Source organism: Salmo salar, chromosome ssa16 (assembly GCF_905237065.1).
Source record: "Salmo salar chromosome ssa16, Ssal_v3.1, whole genome shotgun sequence".
Taxonomy (NCBI): domain Eukaryota; kingdom Metazoa; phylum Chordata; class Actinopteri; order Salmoniformes; family Salmonidae; genus Salmo; species Salmo salar.
Window position 1 is genome coordinate 85,880,343 of NC_059457.1, and position 24,803 is coordinate 85,905,145.

At 42.5% G+C, this 24,803-nt stretch overlaps 1 protein-coding gene across 1 annotated transcript in view; it reads left to right on the forward strand.

Annotated features, from left to right (window-relative positions):
* LOC106592822 (UPF0524 protein C3orf70 homolog A) overlaps nt 1–23,732 on the forward strand; it is a 31,679-nt gene extending 7,947 nt beyond the window's left edge. Inside the window, exon 2 of the mRNA XM_045698360.1 lies at nt 21,204–23,732. Within this exon, the coding sequence (XP_045554316.1) occupies nt 21,204–21,841 (638 nt within the window). The 3' untranslated portion in view covers nt 21,842–23,732. The remainder of the gene's footprint in view (nt 1–21,203) is intronic.
* The last annotated feature ends 1,071 nt before the right edge of the window (nt 23,733–24,803 follow it).

Genomic DNA, 24,803 nt, shown 5'->3' on the forward strand with positions numbered 1-24,803 from the left:
TCCTCTACTCTACATGTAGCTGTCATCCTCTACATGTAGCCGTCATCCTCTACATGTAGCTGTCATCCTCTACATGTAGCTGTCATCCTCTACATGTAGCTGTCATCCTCTACATGTAGCTGTCATCCTCTACATGTAGCCGTCATCCTCTACATGTAGCTGTCATCCTCTACATGTACCTGTCATCCTCTACTCTACATGTACCTGTCATCCTCTACTCTACATGTACCTGTCATCCTCTACTCTACATGTACCTGTCATCCTCTACATGTAGCTGTCATCCTCTACATGTAGCTGTCATCCTCTACATGTAGCTGTCAACCTCTACTCTACATGTAGCTGTCATCCTCTACATGTACCTGTCATCCTCTACATGTACCTGTCATCCTCTACTCTACATGTACCAGTCATCCTCTACTCTACATGTACCTGTCATCCTCTACTCTACATGTACCTGTCATCCTCTACTCTACATGTACCTGTCATCCTCTACATGTACCTGTCATCCTCTACATGTAGCTGTCATCCTCTACATGTAGCTGTCATCCTCTACTCTACATGTAGCTGTCAACCTCTACTCTACATGTAGCTGTCAACCTCTACTCTACATGTAGCTGTCATCCTCTACATGTAGCTGTCATCCTCTACTCTACATGTAGCTGTCATCCTCTACTCTACATGTAGCCGTCATCCTCTACATGTAGCTGTCATCCTCTACATGTACCTGTCATCCTCTACTCTACATGTAGCTGTCATCCTCTACATGTAGCCGTCATCCTCTACTCTACATGTAGCTGTCAACCTCTACTCTACATGTAGCTGTCAACCTCTACTCTACATGTAGCTGTCATCCTCTACTCTACATGTAGCTGTCATCCTCTACATGTACCTGTCATCCTCTACTCTACATGTACCTGTCATCCTCTACTCTACATGTACCTGTCATCCTCTACATGTACCTGTCATCCTCTACTCTACATGTAGCTGTCATCCTCTACATGTACCTGTCATCCTCTACATGTACCTGTCATCATGTATGTAGTCTAGTCCTGGTAGATACTGTACTGTATGTAATCTAGTCCTGGTAGATACTGTATATAGTCTAGTCCTGGTAGATACTGTATGTAGTCTAGTCCTGGTAGACACTGTATGTAGTCTAGTCCTGGTAGATACTGTATGTAGTCTAGTCCTGGTAGATACTGTATGTAGTCTAGTCCTGGTAGATACTGTATGTAGTCTAGTCCTGGTAGATACTGTATGTAGTCTAGTCCTGGTAGATACTGTATGTAGTCTAGTCCTGGTAGATACTGTATATAGTCTAGTCCTGGTAGATACTGTATGTAGTCTAGTCCTGGTAGATACTGTATGTAGTCTAGTCCTGGTAGATACTGTATATAGTCTAGTCCTGGTAGATACTGTATATAGTCTAGTCCTGGTAGATACTGTATGTAGTCTAGTCCTGGTAGATACTGTATGTAGTCTAGTCCTGGTAGATACTGTATGTAGTCTAGTCCTGGTAGATACTGTATGTAGTCTAGTCCTGGTAGATACTGTACTGTATGTAGTCTAGTCCTGGTAGATACTGTATATAGTCTAGTCCTGGTAGATACTGTATATAGTCTAGTCCTGGTAGATACTGTATATAGTCTAGTCCTGGTAGATACTGTATATAGTCTAGTCCTGGTAGATACTGTATGTAGTCTAGTCCTGGTAGATACTGTATGTAGTCTAGTCCTGGTAGATACTGTACTGTATAGAGTCTAGTCCTGGTAGATACTGTACTGTATAGAGTCTAGTCCTGGTAGATACTGTACTGTATATAGTCTAGTCCTGGTAGATACTGTACTGTATATAGTCTAGTCCTGGTAGATACTGTACTGTATAGAGTCTAGTCCTGGTAGATACTGTACTGTATAGAGTCTAGTCCTGGTAGATACTGTACTGTATAGAGTCTAGTCCTGGTAGATACTGTACTGTATAGAGTCTAGTCCTGGTAGATACTGTGTGTAGTCTAGTCCTGGTAGATACTGTGTGTAGTCTAGTCCTGGTAGATACTGTATGTAGTCTAGTCCTGGTAGATACTGTATGTAGTCTAGTCCTGGTAGATACTGTATGTAGTCTAGTCCTGGTAGATACTGTATGTAGTCTAGTCCTGGTAGATACTGTATATAGTCTAGTCCTGGTAGATACTGTATATAGTCTAGTCCTGGTAGATACTGTATATAGTCTAGTCCTGGTAGATACTGTATGTAGTCTAGTCCTGGTAGATACTGTACTGTATAGAGTCTAGTCCTGGTAGATACTGTATAGAGTCTAGTCCTGGTAGATACTGTACTGTATAGAGTCTAGTCCTGGTAGATACTGTACTGTATATAGTCTAGTCCTGGTAGATACTGTACTGTATAGAGTCTAGTCCTGGTAGATACTGTACTGTATAGAGTCTAGTCCTGGTAGATACTGTACTGTATAGAGTCTAGTCCTGGTAGATACTGTACTGTATAGAGTCTAGTCCTGGTAGATACTGTACTGTATAGAGTCTAGTCCTGGTAGATACTGTACTGTATAGAGTCTAGTCCTGGTAGATACTGTACTGTATAGAGTCTAGTCCTGGTAGATACTGTACTGTATAGAGTCTAGTCCTGGTAGATACTGTATGTCGTCTAGTCCTGGTAGATACTGTATGTCGTCTAGTCCTGGTAGATACTGTATGTAGTCTAGTCCTGGTAGATACTGTACTGTATGTAGTCTAGTCCTGGTAGATACTGTATGTAGTCTAGTCCTGGTAGATACTGTACTGTATAGAGTCTAGTCCTGGTAGATACTGTACTGTATAGAGTCTAGTCCTGGTAGATACTGTACTGTATAGAGTCTAGTCCTGGTAGATACTGTACTGTATAGAGTCTAGTCCTGGTAGATACTGTACTGTATAGAGTCTAGTCCTGGTAGATACTGTACTGTATAGAGTCTAGTCCTGGTAGATACTGTACTGTATAGAGTCTAGTCCTGGTAGATACTGTACTGTATAGAGTCTAGTCCTGGTAGATACTGTACTGTATAGAGTCTAGTCCTGGTAGATACTGTATAGAGTCTAGTCCTGGTAGATACTGTATGTAGTCTAGTCCTGGTAGATACTGTATGTAGTCTAGTCCTGGTAGATACTGTATGTAGTCTAGTCCTGGTAGATACTGTATGTAGTCTAGTCCTGGTAGATACTGTATGTAGTCTAGTCCTGGTAGATACTGTATATAGTCTAGTCCTGGTAGATACTGTATATAGTCTAGTCCTGGTAGATACTGTATGTAGTCTAGTCCTGGTAGATACTGTATGTAGTCTAGTCCTGGTAGATACTGTATAGAGTCTAGTCCTGGTAGATACTGTACTGTATAGAGTCTAGTCCTGGTAGATACTGTACTGTATATAGTCTAGTCCTGGTAGATACTGTACTGTATAGAGTCTAGTCCTGGTAGATACTGTACTGTATAGAGTCTAGTCCTGGTAGATACTGTACTGTATAGAGTCTAGTCCTGGTAGATACTGTACTGTATAGAGTCTAGTCCTGGTAGATACTGTACTGTATAGAGTCTAGTCCTGGTAGATACTGTACTGTATAGAGTCTAGTCCTGGTAGATACTGTACTGTATAGAGTCTAGTCCTGGTAGATACTGTATGTAGTCTAGTCCTGGTAGATACTGTATATAGTCTAGTCCTGGTAGATACTGTATATAGTCTAGTCCTGGTAGATACTGTATATAGTCTAGTCCTGGTAGATACTGTATGTAGTCTAGTCCTGGTAGATACTGTATGTAGTCTAGTCCTGGTAGATACTGTATGTAGTCTAGTCCTGGTAGATACTGTATAGAGTCTAGTCCTGGTAGATACTGTACTGTATAGAGTCTAGTCCTGGTAGATACTGTACTGTATATAGTCTAGTCCTGGTAGATACTGTACTGTATAGAGTCTAGTCCTGGTAGATACTGTACTGTATAGAGTCTAGTCCTGGTAGATACTGTACTGTATAGAGTCTAGTCCTGGTAGATACTGTACTGTATAGAGTCTAGTCCTGGTAGATACTGTACTGTATAGAGTCTAGTCCTGGTAGATACTGTACTGTATAGAGTCTAGTCCTGGTAGATACTGTACTGTATAGAGTCTAGTCCTGGTAGATACTGTACTGTATAGAGTCTAGTCCTGGTAGATACTGTACTGTATAGAGTCTAGTCCTGGTAGATACTGTACTGTATAGAGTCTAGTCCTGGTAGATACTGTACTGTATAGAGTCTAGTCCTGGTAGATACTGTACTGTATAGAGTCTAGTCCTGGTAGATACTGTATGTATAGAGTCTAGTCCTGGTAGATACTGTATGTAGTCTAGTCCTGGTAGATACTGTATGTAGTCTAGTCCTGGTAGATACTGTACTGTATATAGTCTAGTCCTGGTAGATACTGTACTGTATAGAGTCTAGTCCTGGTAGATACTGTATGTAGTCTAGTCCTGGTAGATACTGTACTGTGTATATAGTCTAGTCCTGGTAGATACTGTATAGAGTCTAGTCCTGGTAGATACTGTACTGTATAGAGTCTAGTCCTGGTAGATACTGTATATAGTCTAGTCCTGGTAGATACTGTATGTAATCTAGTCATGGTAGATACTGTGTAGAGTCTAGTCCTGGTAGATACTGTACTGTATAGAGTCTAGTCCTGGTAGATACTGTACTGTATAGAGTCTAGTCCTGGTAGATACTGTACTGTATAGAGTCTAGTCCTGGTAGATACTGTATGTAGTCTAGTCCTGGTAGATACTGTATATAGTCTAGTCCTGGTAGATACTGTATGTAATCTAGTCCTGGTAGATACTGTGTGACGGAGAAGTCAGTCACTGGCCGCGGGCAGCGTTTGGTACACCAACAAACACATTCATCGCGCCTCCCTGCTCCGTTATCAGCTCCGTTAACAATGTCGACGTACATACATTTCACACTTTATTCTTACCTCCTGTCAGTAACAGTTTCTGGTATAAAGAATATACAGACAAGCCTTCATGTTTAATTTAAGCAACGTTTATTGTACTTGTCAATGTTATGGATGAGCGCTTTGTTTGTTTGGTTCTGTTCCTCTCTCTCCATCTCTGTAGCTTCTGGGTATGCTGGGATAAGGACCAGAGCTACGGTAATCGGGCTGGCTTTGTAGTGCCTGTCCTGAATGGCTCGTTCATGTGAATGGGCATATTGGAAGTAGGGATGGGATTTTATAAATGTGTTATATTGGTATATTGTATCATGAGAAATGTGTTGCAATGTATATAATTCAGTATGTTTAGCTGAGTGGAAAATGTAGGCTTTGATGAAGGTAATTGCTTAATGAATTAGTGCTGGGTATGTTCTGATGGGATGGGCTTCCCCTATAAAAAGGAGCCTCTCTTTCAGTTCAAGGGGTGAACCATTTTGGATTGATCTGTTGATGGGGCAGCATTGTTTTTAACCTGTCCCCATAATGGATACTTTGGATGGCAGTACTGTTGTTTTTCTTCCGGATTCACTATGTAAATAAACACCCAGAAGCACAGAAGTACTTTTGCGGCTCCGCCATCTTTTTATTTGATAGAGGTTAGGTTTTTCAGTTTAGCCTTCTGGCCTACTCTACGTGACATACTGTATGTAGTCTAGTCCTGGTAGATACTGTATAATCTAGTCCTGGTAGATACTGTACTGTATGTAGTCTAGTCCTGGTAGATACTGTACTGTATGTAGTCTAGTCCTGGTAGATACTGTACTGTATGTAGTCTAGTCCTGGTAGATACTGTATGTAGTCTAGTCCTGGTAGATACTGTATGTAGTCTAGTCCTGGTAGATACTGTACTGTATGTAGTCTAATCCTGGTAGATACTGTACTGTATAGAGTCTAGTCCTGGTAGATACTGTATGTAGTCTAGTCCTGGTAGATACTGTATGTAGTCTAGTCCTGGTAGATACTGTATGTAGTCTAGTCCTGGTAGATACTGTATGTAGTCTAGTCCTGGTAGATACTGTATGTAGTCTAGTCCTGGTAGATACTGTATATAGTCTAGTCCTGGTAGATACTGTATATAGTCTAGTCCTGGTAGATACTGTACTGTATGTAGTCTAGTCCTGGTAGATACTGTACTGTATATAGTCTAGTCCTGGTAGATACTGTACTATATATAGTCTAGTCCTGGTAGATACTGTACTATATATAGTCTAGTCCTGGTAGATACTATATATAGTCTAGTCCTGGTAGATACTGTATGTAGTCTAGTCCTGGTAGATACTGTATGTAGTCTAGTCCTGGTAGATACTGTATGTAGTCTAGTCCTGGTAGATACTGTATATAGTCCTGGTAGATACTGTATGTAGTCTAGTCCTGTTAGATACTGTATATAGTCCTGGTAGATACTGTATATAGTCCTGGTAGATACTGTATGTAGTCTAGTCCTGGTAGATACTGTATGTAGTCTAGTCCTGGTAGATACTGTATGTAGTCTAGTCCTGGTAGATACTGTACTGTATGTAGTCTAGTCCTGGTAGATACTGTATGTAGTCTAGTCCTGGTAGATACTGTACTGTATGTAATCTAGTCCTGGTAGATACTGTACTGTATGTAGTCTAGTCCTGGTAGATACTGTACTGTATGTAGTCTAGTCCTGGTAGATACTGTATGTAGTCTAGTCCTGGTAGATACTGTATGTAGTCTAGTCCTGGTAGATACTGTATATAGTCCTGGTAGATACTGTATGTAGTCTAGTCCTGGTAGATACTGTATGTAGTCTAGTCCTGGTAGATACTGTACTGTATGAAATCTAGTCCTGGTAGATACTGTACTGTATGTAGTCTAGTCCTGGTAGATACTGTACTGTATGTAGTCTAGTCCTGGTAGATACTGTATGTAGTCTAGTCCTGGTAGATACTGTATGTAGTCTAGTCCTGGTAGATACTGTATGTAGTCTAGTCCTGGTAGATACTGTATGTAGTCTAGTCCTGGTAGATACTGTATGTAGTCTAGTCCTGGTAGATACTGTATGTAGTCTAGTCCTGGTAGATACTGTATATAGTCTAGTCCTGGTAGATACTGTACTGTATGTAGTCTAGTCCTGGTAGATACTGTACTGTATGTAGTCTAGTCCTGGTAGATACTGTACTATATATAGTCTAGTCCTGGTAGATACTGTACTATATATAGTCTAGTCCTGGTAGATACTATATATAGTCTAGTCCTGGTAGATACTGTATGTAGTCTAGTCCTGGTAGATACTGTATGTAGTCTAGTCCTGGTAGATACTGTATGTAGTCTAGTCCTGGTAGATACTGTATATAGTCCTGGTAGATACTGTATGTAGTCTAGTCCTGGTAGATACTGTATATAGTCCTGGTAGATACTGTATATAGTCCTGGTAGATACTGTATATAGTCCTGGTAGATACTGTATATAGTCCTGGTAGATACTGTATGTAGTCTAGTCCTGGTAGATATACTGTATGTAGTCTAGTCCTGGTAGATACTGTACTGTATGTAATCTAGTCCTGGTAGATACTGTACTGTATGTAGTCTAGTCCTGGTAGATACTGTACTGTATGTAGTCTAGTCCTGGTAGATACTGTATGTAGTCTAGTCCTGGTAGATACTGTATGTAGTCTAGTCCTGGTAGATACTGTATGTAGTCTAGTCCTGGTAGATACTGTATGTAGTCTAGTCCTGGTAGATACTGTATGTAGTCCTGGTAGATACTGTATATAGTCCTGGTAGATACTGTATGTAGTCTAGTCCTGGTAGATACTGTATGTAGTCTAGTCCTGGTAGATACTGTATGTAGTCTAGTCCTGGTAGATACTGTATGTAGTCTAGTCCTGGTAGATACTGTACTGTATGTAATCTAGTCCTGGTAGATACTGTACTGTATGTAGTCTAGTCCTGGTAGATACTGTACTGTATGTAGTCTAGTCCTGGTAGATACTGTATGTAGTCTAGTCCTGGTAGATACTGTATGTAGTCTAGTCCTGGTAGATACTGTATGTAGTCTAGTCCTGGTAGATACTGTATGTAGTCCTGGTAGATACTGTATATAGTCCTGGTAGATACTGTATGTAGTCTAGTCCTGGTAGATACTGTACTGTATATAGTCTAGTCCTGGTAGATACTGTACTGTATATAGTCTAGTCCTGGTAGATACTGTACAGTATGTAGTCTAGTCCTGGTAGATACTGTACAGTATGTAGTCTAGTCCTGGTAGATACTGTACAGTATGTAGTCTAGTCCTGGTAGATACTGTATGTAGTCTAGTCCTGGTAGATACTGTATATAGTCTAGTCCTGGTAGATACTGTATGTAGTCTAGTCCTGGTAGATACTGTATGTAGTCTAGTCCTGGTAGATACTGTATATAGTCTAGTCGGAGTAGACACTGTTTTAACAGTCGTTCGAGATGCTCTGTCTTGAGAGGAGAGGAGCTAGCTACATGACTGCTAGTGTAGGAAGTATGCATTATTGAACAGACAGAGAGACTGCACTGTCCACACTGACCCAGAACCAAGGGATTACCAAGGGAATTACCCAGAGAACCTAGGACAGGGATGGGAAACTCCAGTCCTCCAGGGCCTGATTAGTGTCCCAGCCCACAATAATCACCTCATCATGATCTTCAGTTTAGAATGCAATTAGTTTAATCAGCTGTGTTTGCTAGGGATGGGGGAAATGGTTGACACCACTTCAGAGGTGGGCTTGAACCCAACCTGAGAGCTACACCCTGAGAGCTACACCCTGAGAGCTACACCCTGAGAGCCACACCCTGTGAGCCACACCCTGTGAGCCACACCCTGTGAGCCACACCCTGTGAGCCACACCCTGAGAGCCACACCCTGTGAGCCACACCCTGAGAGCTACACCCTGAGAGCTACTACTGTATGATCAAATAGAAATCTATTCATACAGTGTGTATGTCTGTTTCCTTGTTCGTCCCTGGAGGCTGGGTTGGAGTGGTACTATGCATGTTCTCCTCTGTGATTACTCAGAGCGACAGGAAGTGAAACTAGGGCTGAAAATAGGAATGGATTTGGCACTCATGGTTTTTGTGAATATTTTTTATTAAAAATTAAAAAAAATTGTGGCCTCATTTTACATTAGAGTGGCTGAAATGTTTCATTCTGAAAACAGTTTTTCTACCCCTCTTCAAACCATTGGCCTCATTTTACATTAGAGTGGCTGAAATGTTTCATTCTGAAAACAATCACTACACAACTGTAGTTTTATGAAACCTGTAAGATGCAACAATTCTGACAGTATTGTAAGTATTCTGGACTGTTTGTACTACACAATATGACATAAAATAGGTTTTGTCTCTACATGCGCTCCAGAGATGTTTCCTCCACATCTTAATGTGTTGTGGTATGTTCATGACTGTTGCTGAGATGGAAAGAGACCGTTGGTGATGGACAATCAGTCACAGCTAGTGATGGACAATCAGTCACAGCTAGTGATGGACAATCAGTCACAGCTAGTGATGTTAGATAGAAAGAGACCGTTGGTGATGGACAATCAGTCACAGCTAGTGATGTTAGATAGAAAGAGACCGTTGGTGATGGACAATCAGTCACAGCTAGTGATGTTAGATAGAAAGAGACCGTTGGTGATGGACAATCAGTCACAGCTAGTGATGTTAGATAGAAAGAGACCGTCGGTGATGGACAATCAGTCACAGCTAGTGATGTTAGATAGAAAGAGACCGTCGGTGATGGACAATCAGTCACAGCTAGTGATGTTAGATAGAAAGAGACCGTTGGTGATGGACAATCAGTCACAGCTAGTGATGTTAGATAGAAAGAGACCGTTGGTGATGGACAATCAGTCACAGCTAGTGATGTTAGATAGAAAGAGACCGTTGGTGATGGACAATCAGTCACAGCTAGTGATGTTAGTCATGTCACCAGATCTGCATATTTCTGGGACTTATCTGTTTGTCGCTGCCAGATCTGCATATTTCTGGGACTTATCTGTTTAATGTCGCTGCCAGAGCCAATAATGTATGTTATCTCTCATTAGAGAGTGCGTAGGTATGTGTCAAATCAAAGTTTATTGGCGTGTGCATGTGATTAGCAGAGGTCGATTCCCAGCTGTGCTTGAGAGCTCAGCCTAATCATCTGTAAATACCATCAGTCCCTATGATGCATCTCTGTGAATTCATTATTCATGACATAACATCCAACCAGTTGGGAGGGAGGTTGAGGACCAGGAAACTCCCTGTTTAGGGGAACTGTCTCTGTATGTAGTGTCTATAGTATGACATTAGCATGTTATAGCATGTATTACATCGCTAGCCCTGCACCCCTTTATGTGGGTTAAAACCCCTTTTGAAGGCTAAAGTGTAGCTAAGCTAACAACACTGAAACAGCCCCAGGAAGTCTTCAGTGAACCATCTGAAATGCTTCTTTAGCAGGCTATGAGTCTTCCTATAGTGCTGAAACCAAAACTTCATATCCAACCTTTACATCCCATCAACTTGTATGAATTGAGAGGCTAAGACCCTGGAATGCTGCCTGCCTTCCTGCCTGCCTTCCTGGTCTCTCTGTGTGTGACTGACTCTGATCCTGGTAAACTAGAGGACTAGTGTTTTCCCAGCCTCTCATCAATCTTACAGCTCCTCTGCAGCCCTGAAGAAGAAAAAAAAACACACGCACGCACGCACACACACAGGCACACACACACACACACACACACACACACACAAACATCGCAGCACATTCAGCCCAGAAAAGGACATTAGCAAAGTGGAGCAAGAAGCCCAAGTCTTCAACCATCCACACTATACAGTACAATAACAACCTTCCACACAGATCCACAATATACAGTACAATAACAGCCTTCCACACTATACATTACAATAACAACCTTCCACACTATACAGTACAATAACAACCTTCCACACATATCCAGTACAATATACAGTACGATAACAACCTTCCACACGGATCCACACTATACAGTACAATAACAACCTTCCACACAGATCCACAATATACAGTACAATAACAACCTTCCACACGGATCCACACTATACAGTACAATAACAACCTTCCACACAGATCCACACTATACAGTACAATAACAACCTTCCACACAGATCCACAATATACAGTACAATAACAACCTTCCACACAGATCCACAATATACAGTACAATAACAACCTTCTACACAGATCCCCACTATACAGTACAATAACAGCCTTCCACACTATACATTACAATAACAACCTTCCACACTATACAGTACAATAACAACCTTCCACACATATCCAGTACAATATACAGTACGATAACAACCTTCCACACGGATCCACACTATACAGTACAATAACAACCTTCCACACAGATCCACAATATACAGTACAATAACAACCTTCCACACGGATCCACACTATACAGTACAATAACAACCTTCCACACAGATCCACACTATACAGTACAATAACAACCTTCCACACAGATCCACAATATACAGTACAATAACAACCTTCCACACAGATCCACAATATACAGTACAATAACAACCTTCTACACAGATCCACACTATACAGTACAATAACAGCCTTCCACACTATACATTACAATAACAACCTTCCACACTATACAGTACAATAACAACCTTCCACACATATCCAGTACAATATACAGTACGATAACAACCTTCCACACGGATCCACACTATACAGTACAATAACAAACTTCCACACAGATCCACACTATACAGTACAATAACAACCTTCCACACAGATCCACAATATACAGTACAATAACAGCCTTCCACACAGATCCACACTATACAGTACAATAACAACCTTCCACACAGATCCACACTATACAGTACAATAACAACCTTCCACACAGATCCACACTATACAGTACAATAACAACCTTCTACACAGATCCACAATATACAGTACAATAACAACCTTCTACACAGATCCACACTATACAGTACAATAACAATCTTCCACAATATACAATACAATAACAATCTTCCACAATATACAGTACAATAACATCCTTCCACACAGATCCACACTTTACAGTACAATAACAACCTTCCACACTATACAGTACAATAACAACCTTCCACACAGATCCACAATATACATTACAATAACAATCTTGCACAATATACAATAACAACCTTCCACACTATACAGTACAATAACAACCTTCCACACTATACAGTACAATAACAACCTTCCACACAGATCCACACTATACAGTACAATAACAATCTTCCACAATATACAGTACAATAACAACCTTCCACACTATACAGTACAATAACAATCTTCCACAATATACAATAACAATCTTCCACAATATACAGTACAATAACAACTTTCCACACTATACAGTACAATAACAACCTTCCACACAGATCCACAATATACATTACAATAACAATCTTGCACAATATACAATAACAACCTTCCACACTATACAGTACAATAACAACCTTCCACACTATACAGTACAATAACAACCTTCCACACAGATCCACAATATACAGTACAATAACAATCTTGCACAATATACAGTACAATAACAACCTTCCACACTATACAGTACAATAACAACCTTCCTCACAGATCCACAATATACATTACAATAACAATCTTCCACAATAACCTTCCACACTATACAGTACATTAACAACCTTCCACACAGATCCACAATATACAGTACAATAACAACCTTCCACACTGTACAGTACAATAACAACCTTCCACACAGATCCACACTATACAGTACAATAACAACCTTCCACACAGATCCACAATATACAGTACAATAACAACCTTCCACACAGATCCACAATATACAGTACAATAACAACCTTCCACACAGATCCACACTATACAGTACAATAACAGCCTTCCACACTATACAGTACAATAACAACCTTCCACACAGATCCACACTATACAGTACAATAACAACCTTCCACACAGCAAATATACAGTACAATAACAACCTTCCACACTATACAGTACAATAACAACCTTCCACACAGATCCACAATATACAGTACAATAACAGCCTTCCACACTATACAGTACAATAACAACCTTCCACACTATACAGTACAATAACAACCTTCCACACAGATCCACTAACAACCTTCCACACTACACAGTACAATAACAACCTTCCACACAGATCCACAATATACAGTACAATAACAACCTTCCACACAGATCCACAATATACAGTACAATAACAACCTTCCACACAGATCCACAATATACAGTACAATAACAACCTTCCACACTATACAGTACAATAACAACCTTCCACACTATACAGTACAATAACAATCTTCCACACTATACAGTACATTAACAGGCAAACATCTCCATGCCTTGTCCTTCAACACAATAAAACAGTGGTTGTCAGGAAACAGTCCCAGCCTTGGAACTTCCTGTCAGAGGAAAGTCCCTGAGAGGGCCATCTTCACACCAAGTGCATGGATGGATGGGAAATACATTATTGTGGGGATTCAGTCCTTGAAATACTTTTTATTTCATTTCATTTGAATCGGATTTCTTTTTGACAATAGATCAGGCTAGAGAAGGGTGGGTGTGATTGTATCACTGTGCTGCTAGTCAGTCAGCCAGCCAATCTGTCAGCCAGCCAGCCAGCCAATTAGCCAGCCAGTCAGTCAGTCAGCCAGCCAGCCAATCAGCCAGCCAGTCAATCAGCCAGTCATCCCGCCAATCAGCCAGCCAGTCAGTCAGTTAGCCAGCCAATCAGCCAGTCAGCCAGCCAGCCAGTTAGCCAGCCAATCAGCCAGTCAGCCAGAGGTGTGCTGCTCTCACACATAATGTTAACATGTGGGCAGTGAGTGTGACTGTGCATGAGGTACTGGTACAGTACGTAACATGGTGGGCAGTGAGTGTGACTGTGCATGAGGTACTGGTACAGTACGTAACATGGTGGGCAGTGAGTGTGACTGTGCATGAGGTACTGGTACAGTACGTAACATGGTGGGCAGTGAGTGTGACTGTGCATGAGGTACTGGTACAGTACGTAACATGGTGGGCAGTGAGTGTGACTGTGCATGAGGTACTGGTACAGTACGTAACATGGTGGGCAGTGAGTGTGACTGTGCATGAGGTACTGGTACAGTACGTAACATGTGGGCAGTGAGTGTGACTGTGCATGAGGTACTGGTACAGTACGTAACATGGTGGGCAGTGAGTGTGACTGTGCATGAGGTACTGGTACAGTACGTAACATGGTGGGCAGTGAGTGTGACTGTGCATGAGGTACTGGTACAGTACGTAACATGGTGGGCAGTGAGTGTGACTGTGCATGAGGTACTGGTACAGTACGTAACATGGTGGGCAGTGAGTGTGACTGTGCATGAGGTACTGGTACAGTACGTAACATGGTGGGCAGTGAGTGTGACTGTGCATGAGGTACTGGTACAGTACGTAACATGGTGGGCAGTGAGTGTGACTGTGCATGAGGTACTGGTACAGTACGTAACATGGTGGGCAGTGAGTGTGACTGTGCATGAGGTACTGGTACAGTACGTAACATGGTGGGCAGTGAGTGTGACTGTGCATGAGGTACTGGTACAGTACGTAACATGGTGGGCAGTGAGTGTGACTGTGCATGAGGTACTGGTACAGTACGTAACATGGTGGGCAGTGAGTGTGACTGTGCATGAGGTACGGCGAACAGTGGGCAGTGAGTGTGACTGTGCATGAGGTACTGGTACAGTACGTAACATGGTGGGCAGTCGTGCTGACAGACATGAGCGCTCTCGCTCAATTTTCTTTTCAATTCAAATTGTTTTATTGGCATGACGTAACAATGTACAGTACCAGTCAAATGTTTGGACACACCTACTCATTCAAGGGATTTTCTTAATTCTTACTATTTTCTACATTGTAGAATAATAGTGAAGACATCAACACTATGAAATAACACACATGGAATTAAGTAGTAACCAAAAAAGTGTTAAACAAATCTAAATATATTTTAGATTCTTCAAAGTAGCCACCCTTTGCCTTGATGACAGCTTTGCACACACTTTGCATTCTCTCAACCAGCTTCACCTGGAATGGAGTTCCCATATATGCTTAGCACTGCTTTTCCTTCACTCTGCAGTGCAACTCATCCCAAACCATCTCAATTGGATGGAGTTTGGGTGATTATGGAGGCCAGGTCATCTGATGCAGCACTCCATCACTCTCCTTCTTGGTCAAATAGCCCTTACACAGCCTGGAGGTGTGTTGGGTCATTGTCCTGTTGAAAAACAAATGATAGTCCCACTAAGCGCAAACCAGATGGGATGGTGTATCGCTGCAGAATGCTGTGGTAGCCATGCTGGTTAAGTGTGCCTTGAATTCTAAATAAATCGCTGACAGTGTCACCAGCAAAGCACCATCACGCCTCCTCCTCCATGCTTTATGGTGGGAACCACACATGCAGAGATTATCTGCTCACCTACACTGCGTCTCACAAAGACACGGGGGTTGGAACCAAAAATCAAAAAAATCTCAGACCAAAGGACAGATTTCCACCAGTCTAATGTCCATTGCTCGTGTTTCTTGGCCCAAGCAAGTCTCTTCTTCTTATTGGTGTCCTTTAGTACTGTCTTTGCAGCAATTTGACCATGAAGCCTGATTCATGCAGTCTCCTCTGAACAGTTGATGTTGAGATGTGTTTGTTACTTGAACTCTGTGAAGCATTTATTTGGGCTGCAATTTCTGAGGCTGGTAACTCTAATGAACTTGTTCTCTGCAGCAGAGGGAACTCTGGGTCTTCCTTTCCTGTGGCGGTCCTCATGAGAGCCAGTTTCATCATAGCGCTTGATGGTTTTTGCAACTGCAATTGATGTAATGATGTTTCCAAAACTTAATTGCTCTTTTTTGAGTTGTTATTATTAGTGGATATTGGCCTAAATCTGCCCTGCATGCATTGTTTGTAGTTTTCCTCTGGACATGTAGGAGAATCTTACAGAACTCTGCATGCAGGGTTTCAATTGGGTGTTTGTCCCATTGGGTGAAATCTTGTTTTGGCAGTGGACTCCACACCTCGCTGCCATAAAGTGCAATTAGTTCAATGACACAATCAATTAGTTTTAGCCACATTTGTATAAGTATATTCATTTGTATTTGTTTTTTAATGGCGTAGAATACCCTGCTTGCTTTCTCTCTCAGTTCATTTAGTGGCTGATTTAGGTTTCCAGTTGAGCTTCTTTTTAAACCTGAGTAATTGTAGTGTGTGGGTATGTACGACCAGGCCCCTGGTCTGACAGGTCCAGGATCTGCTGTAGGACATGTGCTGTGGGTGACAGCAGGCACAGGTCATCTGGGTAGAGCAGGTATTTCATCTCTGAATTGCAGAGACTAACACCAGGGGCTGAGGATTCTACTAGAATAGTGGCCAATTCATTATGTACAGTGCCTTTGGAAAGTATTCAGGCCCCTTGACCTTTTCCACAATTTGTTAGGTTACAGACTTATTCTAAAATTGATTAAATCATTTTTTCTCATCAATCTATACAAAATACCCCATAATGACAAAGCATAAACAGGTTTTTAGAAATTTGAGCAAATGTTTTAAGAAAATATATTCAAATTTACATGAACATTCAGACCATTTACTCAGTACTTTGTTGAAGAACCTTTGGCAGCAATTACAGCCTCGAGTCCTCTTGGGTATGGTGCTACAAGCTTGGCACACCTGTATTCGGGGAGTTTCTCCCATCCTTCTCTACAGATCCTCTCAAGCTCTGTCAGGTTAGATGGGGAGTGTTGTTTCTCATGGTCTGAGAGGCCTTTAGGTGCTTTGGCAAACTCCAAGCGGGCTGTCATGTGCCTTTTACTGAGGAGTGGCTTCCGTCTGGCCACTCTACTATAAAGGACTGTTGGAGTGCTGCAGAGATGGTTGTCCTTCTGGAACATTCTCCCATCTCCTTCAGAGGAACTCTGGAGCTCTGTCAGAGTGACCATTGGGTTCTTGGTCACCTCCCTGACCATGGCCCTTCTCCCCCTATTGCTCAGTTTGACTGATAGGCCAGCTCTAGGAAGAGTCTTGGTGGTTCCAAACTTCTTCCATTAAAGAATGATAGAGGCCACTGTGTTCTTGGGGACCTTCGATGCTGCAGACATGTTTTGGTACCCTTCCCCAGATCTGTGCCTCGACACAATCCTGTCTCAGAGCTCTACGGACAATTCCTTCAACCTCTTGGTTGGGTTTTTGCTCTGCCATGCACTGTCAACTGTGGGACCTTATATATATATATATATATACAGGTGTGTGCCTTTCCAAATCATGTTCAATCAATTGAATTTACCACAGGTGAACTCCAAGTTGTAGAAACATCTCAAGGATGATCAATGGAAACAGGATACAACTGAGATCAATTTCTCATAGCAAATGGTCTGAATACTTATGCAAATAAGGTATTTCATTTGCACAAAAAAATCGGTTGTGTGTAGATTCATGAGGAAAAAAATGTACTTAAACAATTTTAGAATACGACTGTAACGTAACAAAATGTGGAAAAAGTCAAGGGGTCTGAATACTTTTTGAATGCATTGATTTCATTATGTAATGTTTTACTCCCTACACTGCTTTCAATAACTTTGTAGAACAGTTCTGTATGCCAAACTTATGATTACCCATCTGTAGCCTGTGGGACAGTGACAGCATGATCACCTCTCTGTAGCCTGTGGGACAGTGACAGCATGATTACCTCTCTGTAGCCTGTGGGACAGTGACAGCATGATTACCCATCTGTAGCCTGTGGGACAGTGACAGCATGATTACCTCTCTGTAGCCTGTGGGACAGTGACAGCATGATTACCTCTCTGTAGCCTGTGGGACAGTGACAGCATGATTACCTCTCTGTAGCCTGTGGGACAGTGACAGCATGATTACCTCTCTGTAGCCTGTGGAACAGTGACAGCATGATTACCTCTCTGTAGCCTGTGGGACAGTGACAGCATGATTACCTCTCTGTAGCCTGTGGGACAGTGACAGCATGATTACCTCTCTGTAGCCTGTGGGACGGTGACAGCATGATCACCTCTGTAGCCTGTGGAACGGTGACAGCATGATTACCTCTCTGTAGCCTGTGGAACAGTGACAGCATGATCACCTCTCTGTAGCCTGTGGGACGGTGACAGCATGATTACCTCTCTGTAGCCTGTGGAACGGTGACAGCATGATTACCTCTCTGTAGCCTGTGGAACAGTGACAGCATGATTACCCATCTGTAGCCTGTGGGATGGTGACAGCATGATTACCTCTCTGTAGCCTGTGGGACAGTGACAGCATGATTACCCATCTGTAGCCTGTGGGACAGTGACAGCATGATTACCTCTCTGTAGCCTGTGGAACGGTGACAGCATGATTACCTCTCTGTAGCCTGTGGGACAGTGACAGCATGATTACCCATCTGTAGCCTGTGGGACAGTGACAGCATGATTACCCATCTGTAGCCTGTGGGACAGTGACAGCATGATTACCCATCTGTAGCCTGTGGAACAGTGACAGCATGATTACCCATCTGTAGCCTGTGGGACAGTGACAGCATGATTACCTCTCTGTAGCCTGTGGAACAGTGACAGCATGATTACCTCTCTGTAGCCTGTGGAACAGTGACAGCATGATTACCCATCTGTAGCCTGTGGGACGGTGACAGCATGATTACCCATCTGTAGCCTGTGGGACAGTGACAGCATGATTACCCATCTGTAGCCTGTGGGACAGTGACAGCATGATTACCTCTCTGTAGCCTGTGGGACAGTGACAGCATGATTACCTCTCTGTAGCCTGTGGAACAGTGACAGCATGATTACCCATCTGTAGCCTGTGGGAGAGTGACAGCATGATTACCTCTCTGTAGCCTGTGGAACAGTGACAGCATGATTACCTCTCTGTAGCCTGTGGGATGGTGACAGCATGATTACCTCTCTGTAGCCTGTGGGATGGTGACAGCAAGTATTCAGACCCCTTCACTTTTTCCACATTTTGATATTTTACAGCCTTATTCTAAAATGGATTAAATAGAAATCCTCATCAATCTACACACAATACCCCATAATGACAAAAACAGAAATACCTTATTTACATAAGTATTCAGACCCTTTACTATGAGACTGTAAATTGAGCTCAGGTGCATCCTGTTTCCATTGATCATCCTTGAGATGTTTCTACAACTTGATTGGAGTCCACCTGTGGTAAATTCAATTGATTGGACATGATTTGGAAAGACACACACCTGTCTATATAAGGTCCCACAGCTGACAGTGAGAGAGAGCGATAGAGAGAGTATTTCTGCACTGAAACCCTTTACATGGTTCCAGCACTGAATGCTGATTGGCATTCCGTGGTATATCAGACCGTATACCACGGGTATGACAAAACATGTATTTTTACTGCTCTAATTACGTTGGTAATTAGTTTATAATAGCAATAAGGTAACTCGGGGTTGGTGATATATTGACAATATACCACGGCTAAGGTCTGTATCCAGGCACTCTGCGTTGCGTCGTGCGTAAGGACAACCCTTAGCCGTGGTATATTGACCACATATCACACCTCCTCAGTCCTTATTGCTTTAAAGCCTTCCCAGAAGAGTGGAGGCTGTTATAGCAGCAAAGGGGGGACCAAGTCCATATTAATGCCCATGATTTTGGAATGAGATGTTCGATGAGCAGGTGTCCACATACTTTTGGTCATGTAGTGGTATATTGTCAATATATCACCAAGGAGGAGGAGATGTAGTGCCGTATACCATTCCCGTGGTATACAGCACTACATGATCAAAAGTATGTGGACACCTGCTCATCGAACATCTCATTCCAAAATCATGGGCATTAATATGGAGTTGGTCCCCCCTTTGCTGCTAGAACAGCCTCCACTCTTCTGGGAAATCTTTCCACTAGATGTTGGAACATTGCTGCGGGGACTTGCTTCCATTCAGCCACAAGAGTATTAGTGAGGTCGAGCACTGATGTTGGGCGATTAGACCTGGCTCGCAGTCGGTGTTCCAATTCATCCCAAAGGTGTTCGATGGGGTTGAGGTCAGGGCTCTTTGCAGGCCAGTCAAGTTCTTCCACTTTGTGCACAGGGGCATTGTCATGCTGAAACAGGAAAGTGCCTTCCCCATTTCTGCATTGTCATGCTGAAACCGGAAAGGGCCTTCCCCATTTGGACATTGTCATGCTGAAACAGGAAAAGGCATTCCCCAAACTGTTGCAACAAAGTTGGAAGCACAGAATCATCTAGAATGTCATTGCATGCTGTAGCATTAAGATTTCCCTTCACTGGAACTAAGGGGGGAGCGTAGCCCGAACCATGAACAACAGCCCCAGACCTCCTCCACCAAACTTTACAGTTGGCATTATGCATTAGGGCAGGTAGCGTTATCCTTGCATCTGCCAAACCCAGATTTGTCCGTCGGACTTCCAGATGGTGAAGCGTGATTCATCACTGCAGAGAACGCGTTTCCACTGCTCCAGAGTCCAGTGGTGGCGAGCTTTACACCACTGCAGCCAACGCTTGGCATTGCGCATGGTGATCGTTAGGCTTGTGTGCGGCTGCTCGGCCATGGAAACCCATTTCATGAAGCTCCCGACGAACAGTTCTTGTGCTGACGTTACTTCCAGAGGCAGTTTGGAACTTGGTAGTGAGTGTTGCAACCGAGGACAGACACTTTTTATGCGCTACGCGCATCAGCGGCCTACCACTTCGTGGCTGAGCCGTTCTTGCTCCTAGATGTTTTAATAATAACAGCACTTACAGTTGACCGGAGCAGCTCTAGCAGGGCAGAAATTTGACAAACTGACTTGTTGGAAAGGTGGCATCCTATGACGGTGCCACGTTGAAAGTCACTAAGCTGTTCAGTAAAGCCTTTCTACTGTCAATGTTTGTCCATTGAGATTGCATGGCTGTGTGCTCGATTTTATACACCTGTCAGCAACGGGTGTGGCTGAAATGATCAAATCCACTAATTTGAAGGGGTGTCCACATACTGCTGTATATATAGTGTATCTTGCTTGTCATTCTAACTGTTTCCCTTGTAATGCCTTCTATCTTTGTGATTGAATACCCATGTATTTCAGTAATGTATTTGTTGGGTTACATAAAGAAACCCTGTCTCTCTCTCCTTCTCTCTCTCCTTCTCTCTCTCCTTCTCTAGGTAAATACGTGTACCAGCCGATGACCAACGTGTGCCGCCTCCCCAGCACCCCAGTGCCTGCCACGCCCACAGACCACACCCACACCATGGACCTGACAGTCTCATTGGCCGAACGTTTCCTCATGACCGCCCCCGCCTTCCAAGCCCCGCCCTGCCTGGAGTCGCCCAAGTTCTGCATCATCTCAGACCTCTTTGTGGACGACTACATGGTCAAACGCATCAATGGGAAGATGTGCTATGTTCAGAGACCTCAACCTTCGACCATGCCCAGCCCGCCTCAATCACATGCTCCTCACCCCCGTAACCCCCATCCCCAACGGACCCCCAGACACCACCCACACCCCCAGGGCACCAAGCCCAGTGCCCTGGGGGACAAGGTCACCACCCCCAAAATAGACCACTGCTCCTCCCCGTCCAGCTCTGAGGATTCTGGGATAAATGCACTGGGCGGCCATTACATGGAGTCATGTGACGAGGGTTCTGAGGAAGAGGAGGAAGACGAGGAGGAAGAGGAGGAAGAGTTAAGTAGTGATGGAGAGTCTAGTCCAATAAGTATGTGGACTCAAGATGAGTGTTCTCTGCTCTCTCCGTCCAAGTCTATGGTGGAGATTATCGAGAAGATAGAGACAACTGTGTGAGACAACTTGCAGTGTCACGTTGAGACAGCGACCTAGCCGGTTCATCTTAGAGCCACACACACACACACACACACACTAGCCTGCCAACGTTCCTCTAACTACAGTATACTAATCTTACAACGCCAAAACAGTGACCTGTTACCTATGAACTTTGACCTTTCACCCTGTTATAGCATGGTTACCTACCACCTTTCACCCTGTTATAGCATGGTTACCTACGACCTTTCACCCTTTTATAGCATGGTGTACCTACCCCATTCTACTCTACTCTGGAGGGATTTCACTTATCTTTCCAAACCAGTAGTCAGCTGAAAGAACCCACAAATGAACAAGAGCACAAATGTAGGAATAAGTGAATCTAATCTAGTCCATGACCCAACACACTTAAAGACAGAAGATGTGACCAAACAGATTCTACATCATGAGGCTACTACTTTTTATACAACAATCCAGGGCCAAACCCAAATGGCACCCTATTCCCTATGTAGTGCACTACTTTAGACCAGAGCCCATAGGGGATAGTGCACTACTTTTGACTATGGCCCATCGGGGATAGTGCACTACTTTTGACCAGGACCCATAGGGGATAGTGCACTAGTTTAGACCAGTGCCCATAGGGGATAGTGCACTACTTTAGACCAGGGCCATTGGGGATTGTGCACTACTGTGGACCAGGGCCCATAGGGGATAGTGCACTACTTTAGACCAGGGCCATAGGGGATTGTGCACTACTGTGGACCAGGGCCCATAGGGGATAGTAGGGAATATGTAGAAAAAAGGGTGCCATTTGGCCCACATTCCACGTGTTACATCACTAGTGTACTAAGAAGTATCTTCACAAGCTTACATCACAAACACAGGACAGGAGAGGAGAGGAGAGGAGAAGGGGACATGTGTGATGATGAATCTGTGACATCATGAGCATATTAACATCTGAAGTCTTTTACAACACTGCACATGTTTACAGGCCACGCCCACAAACAACCCAGACAACATGGATGACCTGTTACAGGACTTATCTACACAGGTGGATGGATGGTTACAGCGTACAGACGCACCCAGGGTCCTGCCAAGGCTTTCTGACAATCATCTGACTACAATCACCCAGCTGAAATGTGAACATAGCCCTGTACATGGAGCTTCGGAGCATGAGGAGTCACAGCCCAGGACAGGGGTCTCAGTGTATTTCACACAATGCAGAGCAGTAGCAGTGGCTCGAGGACATTGTTCTGACCACCACAAAACAACAAGGAGAAGAAGACTGTCTTGTCTGTCTCTAAATGATTTCTCCAGTCACATGTTGAGGGTCTTGAGCAAAGCACACCTTTCTGATCTATTAACACACAGAAACTATAGACACACACACGCACACACAAACACACATATACACACACACACACGCTTTGTGGGTGAATTTCTATTCCTCTCTGATTGAAAGAGAATTGTAACATCAGGGATAAAAAAATATATACGCTTTAAAACATCACTGTAAATACAGATGTAGGATCTTGATTTGATCACCCTGTTGCAGGACAACTTTCCTGCAATGCAGGAAATGTACAACTTGTAGTGTATTTGAGGTTTAAAAAGGCTTCTGAAGTTTGTAATTTCCACTTTGAAATTTCAGACTTGATTTTCCCTTACAAAACATCTATCAACCCCTACAAAAATGTAAATTCTTTATAATCCACATAATAATTCGCATTTCCTGTTGATGCAGGGTTCATTTCATACTGTAGCAAACTGGCTCAAATGAAGATCCTACATCTGTACACGTACAGTCAAATGATCACATATTATAGAGGGTATATAAAGCACACCATTGTTTTCTGATGTCTTCAGTATATTGTTGCTATTCTGATTTTTTTAATAAAGGATTTCACTAAAAAGAGACTGTTTTGTGTGGTGATTGAGTCCCAAGAAGTGAGTTTGTCATATTAACATTTCTATCAGCATTATAAACGGTATCTATCTCTAAAACAGCATTACAATACATCCATCAGCTACAGTAGAGACATAGGATTAATACAGTACAATATTACCACACTGTCAACAGTAGACATAGGATTAATACAGTACAATATTACCTCACTGTCAACAGTAGACATAGGATTAATACAGTACAATATTACCACTGTCAACAGTAGACATAGGATTAATACAGTACAATATTACCTCACTGTCAACAGTAGACATAGGATTAATACAGTACAATATTACCTCACTGTCAACAGTAGACATAGGATTAATACAGTACAATATTACCTCACTGTCAACAGTAGACATAGGATTAATACAGTACAATATTACCTCACTGTCAACAGTAGACATAGGATTAATACAGTACAATATTACCTCACTGTCAACAGTAGACATAGGATTAATACAGTACAATATTACCTCACTGTCAACAGTAGACATAGGATTAATACAGTACAATATTACCACACTGTCAACAGTAGACATAGGATTAATACAGTACAATATTACCACACTGTCAACAGTAGACATAGGATTAATACAGTACAATATTACCTCACTGTCAACAGTAGACATAGGATTAATACAGTACAATATTACCTCACTGTCAACAGTAGACATAGGATTAATACAGTACAATATTACCTCACTGTCAACAGTAGACATAGGATTAATACAGTACAATATTACCTCACTGTCAACAGTAGACATAGGATTAATACAGTACAATATTACCTCACTGTCAACAGTAGACATAGGATTAATACAGTACAATATTACCTCACTGTCAACAGTAGACATAGGATTAATACAGTACAATATTACCTCACTGTCAACAGTAGACATAGGATTAATACAGTACAATATTACCTCACTGTCAACAGTAGACATAGGATTAATACAGTACAATATTACCTCACTGTCAACAGTAGACATAGGATTAATACAGTACAATATTACCTCACTGTCAACAGTAGACATA